The following is a 12,251-nucleotide window of genomic DNA, read 5'->3' on the forward strand; positions in this document are numbered from 1 at the left end:
CTTTTAGTGTCGCCATATTGACACTATTCTTCTTCTTTTTTTTTTTTTTTCCTTTTCCTTTTTTGAAGTTATTGTTTAAGGTACCCATATCATAATCGTGGCCTGCGAGAAATCAAATACAAACGCATAACAGTAGTGTACGGCTGGCGTACAGTTAGTTTCTCTCTCTTATGTGGACGTTACGATAAGGTTGTTATGACATATATAGGCTCATCAGTTTTTTTCTGCTCTCCATTATTTCATCTATCGTTTCAATTTCTCTAGATTCATTCTATGTCTGATCTCCACTACTCCTTTTTAAAGTCTATTCCCTTTCCATCTCCGACTATATATAAGAAAGATGTTAGCTACAATCAGCATTGGCCAACGTTAGATTGATATGTTCATAACTGCAACTAGAATCCATTAAATATGCCAATCTGGAGGTCTACGAAAGCAGGAACTCAACAAGAGAATGCTGCAACAAAAATAAATATAAGTAGGTCAAATACTACCATAAATAGTGATGCGCACTTTACCTGCTTCCTATGGTTGCATGGAGGGTTATAATAAGCTCTTCCTCTTCAGGAGTGAAACCCTCGTGCTTCAGATTAGGCCTCAGATAATTAGTCCATCTCAGCCTACAGCTCTTCCCACATCTCTTCAGTCCTGTAACACCTCATTTATCACGTATCACTGAAACAAAACTAAGAATTCTAAAGTTTCTTATGAGACAATTATACCGTGCTGTGACAATCTACTCTGAAAAGAAGATTTTTTTTTTTTTTTTCCTTTTTCTTTTTCTTTCCTTTTTTCTTTTTGAGAGGATACTTTGAAGAGAATATGGAGTCATATATGCATATTGACCTGCTTTCTTTGGAACAGAAGTCCAGTTCCCAGTCCCGTGGGTAGAAGTGTAGGCAAGCAGCTTTGCGTCCTCCTCCGCCGTCCAAGGACCTCTCTTCACGTTCAATCTATCACAGCACGGAGGCCTCCCCATCTCAGCCCTAATATAACATGAAATTGTTAGCATGCAATTAGTAAAACGTCAACTAAAAGAAGAAAGAAAGCTTCAGCTCAAACGAGAGAAGTAATGGTGATGTAAGACGAGACCTCTTTTGGGATCACTCTGAAGGGGGGATAAGGAGAGAGATGTAGTAAGTGAGGAGGTTGCTTTCGAAGTTTTAAGAAGAGGGAAGCAAGAAAAGCATGAGATTCCCCCTCATTTATCTAATGATGGCATGATTATTGTCATCACTCCAGAAACCGTTTGAGATGCGATGCGGGAAAAGGCTTATGATTTCAGTCTCCAACCCCACCTACACACTTCAAAAATGCTTGGCTAGAAGGGAGCGTTAAGTCAGGTACAATTCGGGTGGGTTATTTGGTTACGCTTAGTAAAATATGTACCTTTTTTAGTCTGATTACTTCATTATATTGTCTTTTGCCAACAACAACAAAAAATATTACTTCATTATATTGTTTTCCCTACATGTGAGTCATTTTCACAAGTTTCACATGAAATTTTCACGACATATTTGCTGTCACCATTGGGCTTTATGTCATAGAAATTAACAGATATATAGGTAGGCTGATAGCATACACATACACACACACACACACATACATACATACATACACATATACACGCATACATACACACAAACATGCACAAACACATGCATACATATACGTACGTACGTGCATGCATGCATACGTACATACGTATCTTTGTTAGGCTGCCTCACCCACCCGAATCAGTGAAATAATCAAGCATAGTTTATATTGAACCAAAATGCAATGCATATCAATTTTTAAAAGCTGGATGTTTCATTTTCTTTTTTTTGGTAGAAATAGCAGCAACCCACTTCATTTAATATAACGATAGAGTACGAGAGATAAAGTGCTGCCACAGTATAACCAAACCGCCATACAAAACGTATTAACATACAAAGGATAAAACTTAATCCTATAGCTTATCACATGGGATTGGGAATACATGAAGGTAATGTAGTGTACTAAGTCCAGTGCAACATGAAACAAAGCACTAGATTTGCAGATAAGACCTCCCATTGCATTAAGAGTTAAAAAGCCGATCTTCTTAACTGTTGAACCCAAAATCTCAGAACACCATACCTGGTTGATCATCGGTATTTCCCTGTTTTCAACATTTTGAGAATATAAAGTGGATTGAAGGTCAAGCCTCTGTTCTGATGGAGCGATAGGCATCATCTTAATTTAATGCAGTTTCATTATTTTCTAAAACATCAGAGAAGAACATTATGTGTTTACTACAGAGAGAAGCCATGAAACTTGATAATTTGGTAGAGTGGGTGATTGACTGTCTTGAGGAGCATGTGAAACAATTTATCAACACTTGATCACACATAATTCCTCCCCAATCAACTCTGGTTATAAGAACATGCATATCTTCCAGATTTCAAGGTAATCTCTTTCCAGACAACGGGAGATGATTGTTCGCAATTGGGACTAGGTAAGAGATGGTGGCAGTTTTGAAGAGGGTGTAGCTTGATGCAGGTTGGCTAGCACTTGTCCTAGTTTTCCAATTCATCGTCAAGCATCATGTAAGCTTTTCTTTTATATTTTGGATTTTTTCCTCTCTAGTTCTTGTTTTGCAATTGGTGTCTAAGGATGGATTTTGCCACGAGTTTGAAATTAGTTTGGCTTAGTTTATTCAGTTAGATTGTCAATAATTTATGCATAATATTCTTTTGGGAGAAAGCGAGAGGGAGACTCAATCATATACTATAATTATCTAGATTAAGACTTTGGGGATAAACCAAGATCCACAATCTCAATATCGGACACCACACTAATAGGTTACTAATTTGGTGTGGTACAATCGATTGACATGATACATTACACATCTCGCACTAAGATAGTTTCTAACTCCTCTTCTTTTTTAACTTCTAACATGGTATCTCCCAAAACTTAATGGTACAAATCAAGGGAATATGATACACATTCTTAGTTTCAGGACAATAGCTGACTGTATGGGGCAATTTCACTAGTCCAGAATAATTAGACTCGGATACCAAATCGAACCTCAGTGCTATATTAATGCCTTACTAGTATTGTATGATAGGGCCAACACAAATAGGTATAGGTCAGTATGCTAGAGCTTGGTATCAACTATCTAAAAATTGAGTCCTAAATCTCTTATTACTGTAAAGACATGTGTGACCATTAGAAAAAGCCCCTATTCACTAAAGTTATGACAGCTAACATTAATGTGAAGTAATCTTATTAATTTTCCGGAGAACAATTTATGACACTCCCCTATCTCCTTATTTGGGTCTATGTTTGATGGTAATCAACATATGCTACATTAGCTCTAACAAATTATATCATAGCCGAGCGAGGAAAAGATAGATGCTCAATAGCATTAACGTTGTTTATATTATTTTTTTGGCCTGATCCCACCAATTATCATATATCTATCCCATCCCATCTAGGTCAAGCCAAGGTCCCAGCCAAGACAAACTGAGGGCACTCCATCGGGACTTACCCAATCCTCTTGCCCAAATGGTAAGGGGTGCTACCATCAGAGCAGTTGTGGTGCATTAATTACTCTTTTATTATCAGGACATTCACAAGAACCATTCGTACTATAATATTGTCATATTTGATAGGGAATGCTCTTTGATACACACTTGGTTGTGGTTCATCGCTGAGCACTTCTCTTCAATGCCCGGCACAAATTTGCAAGGATCCGGGCAATCTAACCACAAACAGAAGAAAAGGGCACTTTCATCAATTTTAATGACACAGCCGAGATTAAAGTAAAAATTATGGATATTCTTTCATATGGTGCTCTTCGAGTGCATCCCATCTCCGAATAAATATTCATTGCAATGTGATATCATGTCAAACTTGTAACAAGTCAATCAAAAATCAAAATTGATGAGGCAGTGTGGGGTGTCATCATGAGAACCAGTGAAATATACGGCAATCGATAAAATGCAAATGTTCTGCTGTGATAAATTTGATTGCGGTACCATCATTGCAATGAAGTTTTTCTCATCATCCCTAATGTTGGTTTCTTTTTTTCACTGGCTTCTTTGTTCTTTTTCCAGATCTGCACAGCTTTTTGCTCTAATGTTGGAGATCGTATTTTTGGCTAATAATAAAAAGCCCACAAAGGCTAGGAGCAGATGGTGGATACTGGAGGAGATGGAGAGATTGCTCAGGTTACTCAAGAAAGGCTTCCTTCTCCAACCAACGCATGCCATCTTAAGCTTAGCCTCAAGAATAACAGAGGAACAATGGAGGTATGTAATGTTCGAAGCTAGTCCCATAGTTTGATTATATAGGTTTAGCTCTCTCTCTCTCTCTCTATATATATATATATAAATATAATTTAATCAGTTGTAGATGGGGATGGATTGGTAAAAAGCATAAAGACATAGAGAGATGTGGTGGGTACAAGAATATCCGAGTCGCGTGGGAGTTGATTCACTCCACCGAAGGTCTTCCCACTCGCTACAGCCACGGAAAGAGATGGCTAAGCTCTTGTGCTGAATACAATGAAGTATAAAAAACTTTCCCGCCATTTTATCGGCCCGTCTAGCTCAGTCGGTAGAGCGCAAGGCTCTTAACCTTGTGGTCGTGGGTTCGAGCCCCACGGTGGGCGTATCACTTTTTTTTTCCTTTTTAACAAACCTTTCCACATAAACGTCTGGAAAAAAAATATATATATATCCTTTTTTTCCGTCATTACTACTGCACTAGTCCTCATTTGCCAAAAAAAAAAAAAGGGGGGGGGGGGGGGGAGTATTTAACACAACAATCACTGACGGGCAAAATATCCTTATGTTTCCCAGGGAGTAGAGACAGCTGATCCATGGACACTAGGTACCAATCTAGGATAGGTTGGGAAATGTTTCTAATGCATACCTGGCACAAGACTAATTTCTTTGCTTCATTATATATTTGTTGAAAACTACGTCCACCTACCTAAAATAGTAAAAATACGAAGTGGATATGGGGTTGTGATCTCTGCCCTGACGCCATTCTCAACCACAACCTTAATATATTTACCTCTGGACAGCTAACCTAAAGATTAAGCAATGGCTAACCCCGCTATAAGCTTCTTCTGGGAAAAAAAAAAAGAAAAGAAAAAGAAAAAGGTACAATTCTATTGTTCTCTATTACTTAGCCTAAACTCACAAATCCTTTCTTCAACAAAAGCACAGGGTACCCTCCGGAAAAAAGGAAACCAAACCATAGTAATTACTAATTTAGCGCCACGGATGACAGTGGAATTGGCTAGCCAAGGTAAATGTAAGTCATACTTTTACCACTTCAACCAAGGAGCAACACATTCGCCAGGCTAAATGCAGGTCTGTCTTGCTTGCTGAAAGTCAATTAATCATCAAAAGATAAGCCAAATCGACCAACCTCATTTTTGTTTTAAGTTAAAATGGATTGTGAACTACTACATTTTTTTTTTTTTTTTGCCTTTGAAATGGGTTAATGCCGTGGTCTCCTTCTCTCTGGTATTGGTAGTGTTGTTGGTAGCCTTAAATATTGAACTGCCTTGGAAAATGATACTTGCACACAATAAATACAACTGATCCCACAAATTTTGGCTAGCAAAGACTATATTACAAGATTTCATCTTTGTGGCTTTCAGCTGTCTCAAGAGTGGTTCCTTGCTCAGCTCAGTTGTCTGTTCCCTGGATTTCTACTTGGATTCCCTTTTCCAATGTAGTATTTGCACTTGGATTTCACACTGACATTATTGCATTACCTAAGTGAAGAACGTCTGATACATAGCATTAATTAATAACACCCACGACCTCAGCATTGACAGAAAGAAGAAACCCACTGAACAACTCTTCAAACCTAAAACAGAAAAACACTTCCTGATTCATCAAGCAACTACAACCTCTTCTTCTTGATGGAGAAGCATCTGATCAAAATGCCAAACTCCTGCAAAAAAATTCCAATAAAAAAGTTGAGTCACATACAAGAACCTTTGAGACCTCACAGAATGATTTGAAATATCTTCATATAAATCCTACCATGTCCTTTGCCCACCCTTCGAAGCTGAGCAACATATTCAGAAATCTTCTTTATGGATTCTACCTGAATATAGAAAAAAAATATGAAAAATTAAAACAATAATAGCAGACCATTATCATGGACTTGCAACTCAAAAAACTTAAACTATTAGATGGAGGAGCTGCTCACATTTATAAACCATGTAGCACCTCCTCATCAATCAATTACACCAATCACAATCGACCCCACCCAACCTCGTTACGCCCTCATCATAGATTGGCTCCTCGTGAGGATGGAAATCTTTTTATTTTTGTTTTTGAGGGGTATGACACTGATATCTTTATGAGGGACCCAGATGACAACGCATACTGGGCCCGACGGACCAACAGACCAAAAAACTAGCTACTAGGAGGACGGCCAGCTCACGTTTATATGCCCATGTAGCACCCCCTATCATCCAATGTGGGAATGACACAATGCTTAGTATCTGATTGTTAGAGTGCATCATTGCTACATTTAGATACTGTGGTACCATCTCTTCTACACAATATGTGCATACCTTTTTAGGGCGGGCCTTAACTCCAACTTCAGGAGTAAAAGCTCAAAAACAAATATTTTGCTCCAATTAGCATTTAAATTATAAATTATGGTCTGCTTCTGGCCACACCAAAGCGATTAATTTTGTGGTTGGTCTGTCTCATTCAATCCGTACTCATACAGCTAATGACATTTCAAAGATGTGACTCAATGGTTCCATACTTGGATTACAAATACTGAACAATGGAGTGATGTGATTTCGAAGTGCAATAATTCTCAACTTGTCCCTAAAAACGGGGAAAGGAGAAGTAAAAGAGAAGAACTCAAAAGAACAGATCCAAATTTAGGCTTCACCTGCTCGCCCAAAAACTGGTTCTCAATGAAATCCACCATCTGAACATCGTTGCTCCGTGATGCTACCTATTCATCCAAAGATGTATGATAAAAATAAAATCAATTTCCAGATTGCCATTGGACAGGGTGCAAATAATCAATCTAACAAGAGATTGAAGTCCCTTACACTATGTAAATTAAGAAGCTTCTCATTGGTCAACTTCTCAAGAGACAACGCAAGCTCCATTGCTGAACCAAGAAAGAACAAGAAATCAGAGCTCAAGAAAAGTGTTGTCTTTCTAGAATACTAGAGTATGGTGCGCCTATAACATGCACATAATGAGGGGACTTCTCCAATGAGAGAAATCAAGTACCATCGCTAAACAGCCCGAACCAACAAAACCTGTGCACTAAAATAGCACATTTTAATCCAAGTATTTCTTGAGAAAGATGACATATGTTTCCACCGAAAAAGAAAAAAATAAGACAAAAAGAAAACTGTACAGGAGAACATGTGCAGATTTTGATGGAAACGAAGACCATCCGGTACTGGTTGGGTACTGCAACTGCTTTATTCCTGCACCAAATTAGCTGCCACAGTTTTATCATGCAAACACTTATCTTACCACAATTCCACAAGTTGACAACAGGTCATAAAACATGCACTACATAACTTGCGTTATTTGATATACCACCAGGTATGGTATCATACCTTTATTGGCCTAGAAATAACACGCAGTGCCAATAATCAATACTTTGTACTAGATAAAGTTAAAAGCACCATCACCTTTTAAATCAGTGTCAAACGTTTTAATTCGGCTAGTACACTGTACACTCATCTAGCTCACCACTTATTAGCTGGTGTGATGTCAAGTTTGCAGAGGAAGAACAGCATTATGCACCGGCTATGATAGCGATACACACAGCCCTAATATTTCAGAAGGCACCAACTCTATATACCACAGCTATGGTAAGATGTTTTCATGAAATGAATGCTGAACTTCTTAAATGTTAATTACTTGTGTGAATGCATGTCTTGCTTTACATACATATGTAAAAAGGCAAGAAATGGACATGGTATGAATGCCAAAATTTCTTTTTTTTTTTTAAAAAAAATTAAAAAAAAAAACATATGGAAGTTCCAAAGCAATGTATATATATCCATTCTCATGGCAATCAAGAAGGGAACAAGCACACAGACTGATCTGCACTGAGTTATCGACATGACACATGAAATGGATATTACCAACTTACCATACAATGCATCTCCTTTCTCAGAGTGATCAAACTCACTCAGTGGCATCAAAATTGACTGGAGCTTCACTCTACCTCCACGCTTATTCTGACAGTAATAGATTAGAAAAATTAGAAATTTCGGAACCTTATGCTTCAGAAGGTGTTATGCTTCAATTAGAGAGAAAAGATGGGCAAAAAACCTGGTACACCATTAGCTTCTCCGCATGCTCTCGTTCTTCCTCACTTGACTCCCTGAAAAACCTGAAAGCATGGAGATGATAAGATTCTAAAATAGCCGTAACGAATGGAAAGAAAGATGAGAAAGGATGTGGGGTTGATCGGGAGCTGACTTGGCGAGGCCTTTTAGAGCAACGTTGTCCCGGTCAAAGTATGCAAACATTGCATGATAGACATAAGAAATGTTGTATTCAACACTGTCTCCAAAGCACAAAGCAATCCAATTATTAGAAATAGATCCAAAGATGGAAAAAGCTCGCAATTGTATAAGAAGCAAAAAAAGATTACAGAAAGCGTTATGCACCAGAAGTATATCTTTCCGAAAACATGTGAACAAATCAGAGGGATAAATTTTGTCCGAGGTCTTGAAAATTTCTAAGAATCCATTCACTCTTTTGCAATTATGGGCCAAAAAGGAAAGAAATTGGGAAATAAAAAGTTAAAACAGGGGATTAACAGACACTTGCAAGGCCACTAAAGGAGAAAAACTAAGCAATTAAAAAACGCACAAATCCCTTTCCTTTCATCAAAATCTATATGAAGAAAACATAATGAAAGCAAAAATTAAGTTTTTTTTTAAAAAAAATGGATTGGTTTCCTAAAACTCTTGATCAGTAAAAATCGGATCTTGATGCTACCGTTTGGGAACTGGGCAAAAAGAGTGAAAAAAGACCGGATTTTTTCCCCCTTCAAAACACACGATACGGAAGAAAGAAAAATCGACAGGAAATTGTTAGAAAAGGGAGAAATCCCACTTGATCTGCTCGTTGAGCGCGGCCTCGCAGTCGTTGGAGTACTTCTGACGGGCGAGGGACAGGTCGGGCATGGTGGGCACGAGGGCCAGCTCCTGCTTCAGCTCCTCAAAGGGCTCGAAAACCACCCCGGTCATAGGCCGGCGGTTGGAACCGCCGGCCTTCATGGCCGCCACCGACCCATTCCACCTGCCACTTGGCAACCTCAGAACAGAGCTGGGATAAGAACCGGCGACGACACCGAGGGCGGCGGCCGGAGACGCCGAGGAGGATGAGGAGCGAAAGGATAAAGCGGTAGAAGCTCTCAAAAGCATGGCTTTCTTGTTGGGTTTATAGAGAGAGACAGGACGGGAAACAAAACGGGGAAAGGGATGTGAGAGAGAGGAGCAGAGCGGTGGAGCGAGTGGTGAGGAAGTGGTTAACATAGGTGAGGAGAGTCGTGAGTGAGAGCGGTCAAGGGGTTTATGATATCACGGAGAGCGAGGTCAAGGGGTTTATGATATCACGGCGAGTAGATGTTTGGAAGTTTTTAGAGGGTTCGAGGCTGGAATTCGGTTCCAACTGAGGTTAGCGTGTGTGTTCGGTTGGCGTTGAGGTATCCCGGGAGTGATATCCGCGCCGGCCTTGGGATTTTTTCTTTTTTTCCCCTCGATTGCTTTCAATTTTTCCATTGGGCATTTGTCCCACCTCAAGTACACGGGAACAAAAATCACATAGGCAGCGTTTGGTGATCTATTGCGATCATCACGCCAGTAATCTAAATCATACGATGATTTGATCATCGACGATCTAAATTTATTGAGTTTGATAAATCATGGTACAGTAATTTAAAATTCTCAAATATTCATGAGTAATCTATTTACTATTTTTTAAAAATTCAAGATATATAATATCAAAATTAATTATAATATATTTCATAAAAATATTTTTATTAATTATATATAATAAATTATAAATAAAATATTAATATATTTTTTAATATATTGGTAATGGATAGATTTTATAAAAATATATTTATTAGTCTTATAAATTATTAATCCTATAAAAATATATTGATTATTATTATAGAATCAATATTTTTATTTATACTTATAGTATATTATCTATTAATATGAAGATTTATTTTTATTAAAAAATAATATATAGAAGTAATATATTAAATATTTTTACTATATAAACATAAAGTATAATAAGATATTTTTATTCTAATTTAAAATTATCATTTAATCATAATAGGATAATAATATATTATATTATGATATATATCATAATATAATATATAATATTAAATATAATATAATATCATATATAGAATATTGATATAATATATTAATGGTATATTGATATATCAAATTTTTTTACTAGACTAAGAGGTATTTTTGTTCTTATATTTCAATCTGAAATCATTATTTGGGGGTGATTTTGGAGTTCCAACCTCAAAAATAGATATCCCATCATCAGATAGAGAGGTGATTTGAGGAGTAAAAGTGATTTGAGATCAATGCCATATAAAATCATCATGATGCAACTATATATGATGATTTCATCATCTCTATTCATATCATCCTTGATTTTGAATGAATCACTCCATACCATATGTCCCTATAAGATGTATAGTAAAAAAAAAAGTTATATTTTATTAATTTTTAATATTTATTTTAAAAAAATAATTTTTTTTTACCAACAGTGTTGTTAATCCCGTGATGCTGCTCCTTCATCTTGGCCATGTACTGTGATTTGCTGCAATTTTAGGACCCGGATGATGTGTTTTGTGCCTTGTTATTCATGAAGTATGAATTGCTGTCTTTAAATTACTTTTTAGAAATTCATAAGATGCAACTGAAAGGTGTTTTTTTTGGTAATAATGGAAAAGCTATTAGGGGTGGAGGCATGAGGCTTTTGGACGGATGGGTGAGCATTTATTTGCTCTAGCAGACTTGAAGATTGTCGTGACCGCAATTTATTATAATTGGGTGAACAAGTTCATGCTCATTCATAATGCTATTGAGTTTCGAGCATATCATAATTTCACCACCTCTTGTGAATCTCATCAACTCACTCCAAGCTGTTGTTGTATTACTCATGATAAGGGTATTAAGGATCAATTTACTTGAATTTTGAGATGAAAGTATATGGCTGGATATTAATTAATTCCATGACCTGAGAGAATTTGGCATTTTGCTGGGGGGGGGGGTATTTTTATTTAAAGCATTATATTCCAAGTAATTGGTGCAAGCATACGGCAATTGGTTTCCCAAATCCGTTTATAATCCTACATCCCAAATCCATCTCAAGTCCAATTAAAAATTGATATAGAAATTCAAATCCTTCCAATCAAAAAAATCAGTAAACTTAGTCCGATGTTCGAACCTTCCTGATTGATCATTATTATTATTATTATTATTTTTTTTTGATAGAAATAAGTACTTCATTAACATAATATAGTCAAAGATACAGCCCAAAAGACACTGTTGCTGCTTAAATATGGCAACAGTAAGCAGCAAACAAAGATGACCCAGCTTAGGGAAAATACAGACATCAGGCGGAATAACAAATGCAGTGAGACCAAGGATATAAAAGGTATGAACGAACGACCAAGTATAACGAACAGGAAAAAAGAAGGATCGCGAGACTTTCTTACTCTAGACTTTATCTCACTAAAACAAGCAGCTAATGATTGACCATTCAAACCAGATTATTTAGATCAGGTTGAGTATCCACCCTAGAATTACAGAAAAGGAGAAAATAGAGGGAACAAAAAAATTTATCCCTTTGCATGGTGATCTTAATACAACTAAAATTTTGTTCGAACAATGATTATCTAAAGGTCAAATTTCAAATCCTCCTTAAATTTAAATAAATTTTAATTTTAAATTCTAAAATTCTTTCAATTTTTATAGAGTTTTGCTAAATTAATCCTATTAGATTTTGGATAAGCCGGATACTCAAAGAAAAACTTATTTGGCTGCCACCCTTAAGGATGGAAATGAGAGCATATTCTGTTGCAGCCAAAAGCTCATCGCTTGATATGTAAGATATTGTCTACTTTGATCCATGAATCTTATGATTTGGTCTTTCAAAAGATGTCTTATATGAAGAGTCTGTGTACAGACGGAAGATGCCAAGAGCTAATAGCTCGATATATGAAGT

At 36.9% G+C, this 12,251-nt stretch overlaps 2 protein-coding genes and 1 non-coding gene across 6 annotated transcripts in view; 1 reads left to right on the top strand and 2 right to left on the bottom strand.

Moving 5' to 3' along the window:
- The window catches only part of LOC105045077 (transcription factor MYB35), a 1,624-nt gene extending 645 nt beyond the window's left edge, over positions 1–979 (bottom strand). The window contains 2 exon segments of the mRNA XM_010923243.2: positions 519–648; positions 847–979. Coding sequence (XP_010921545.2) covers positions 519–648; positions 847–979 — 263 coding nt within the window.
- Positions 980–4,560: 3,581 nt separating this feature from the next.
- Positions 4,561–4,633, top strand: TRNAK-CUU (transfer RNA lysine (anticodon CUU)). The gene has a single exon. It is a non-coding gene; the product is annotated as a tRNA-Lys (tRNA).
- Positions 4,634–5,727: 1,094 nt separating this feature from the next.
- On the bottom strand, positions 5,728–9,635 carry LOC105044722 (ferritin-3, chloroplastic). 4 transcript variants are annotated; one of them, XM_010922709.4, is made up of 10 exons: positions 9,105–9,628; positions 8,463–8,546; positions 8,313–8,373; positions 8,131–8,218; positions 7,381–7,453; positions 7,251–7,279; positions 7,064–7,125; positions 6,898–6,963; positions 6,027–6,090; positions 5,728–5,934 (listed from the first exon to the last, which is right to left on the bottom strand). In XM_010922709.4, exons 1-10 carry the CDS (start codon positions 9,524–9,526, stop codon positions 5,876–5,878), a joined length of 1,008 nt encoding a protein of 335 aa, XP_010921011.1. In that variant the 5' UTR covers positions 9,527–9,628; the 3' UTR covers positions 5,728–5,875. The 4 variants fall into 4 exon arrangements, 3 of the variants coding, with proteins under 3 accessions (XP_010921011.1, XP_010921012.1, XP_073113395.1); XR_002164643.3 differs by lacking the exon at positions 7,251–7,279; XM_010922710.4 differs by lacking the exons at positions 7,251–7,279; positions 7,381–7,453 and having other exon boundaries at positions 9,105–9,613.
- Positions 9,636–12,251: the final 2,616 nt, after the last annotated feature.

The sequence above is a fragment of the Elaeis guineensis genome, chromosome 5 (assembly GCF_000442705.2).
Source record: "Elaeis guineensis isolate ETL-2024a chromosome 5, EG11, whole genome shotgun sequence".
NCBI classification, from domain to species: Eukaryota; Viridiplantae; Streptophyta; class Magnoliopsida; order Arecales; family Arecaceae; genus Elaeis; species Elaeis guineensis.

Excerpts from the sequence above, each read along its gene's own strand:
- LOC105044722 (XM_010922709.4), bottom strand. The coding sequence starts at position 9,526 with ATGTTAACCACTTCCTCACCACTCGCTCCACCGCTCTGCTCCTCTCTC. Across the intron at positions 8,547-9,104 it reads GCGCTCAACGAGCAGATCAA|TGTTGAATACAACATTTCTT; the intron begins GTGGGATTTCTC and ends CTTTGGAGACAG. Across the intron at positions 7,454-8,130 it reads GAAAGGAGATGCATTGTATG|GAATAAAGCAGTTGCAGTAC; the intron begins GTAAGTTGGTAA and ends AATTTGGTGCAG.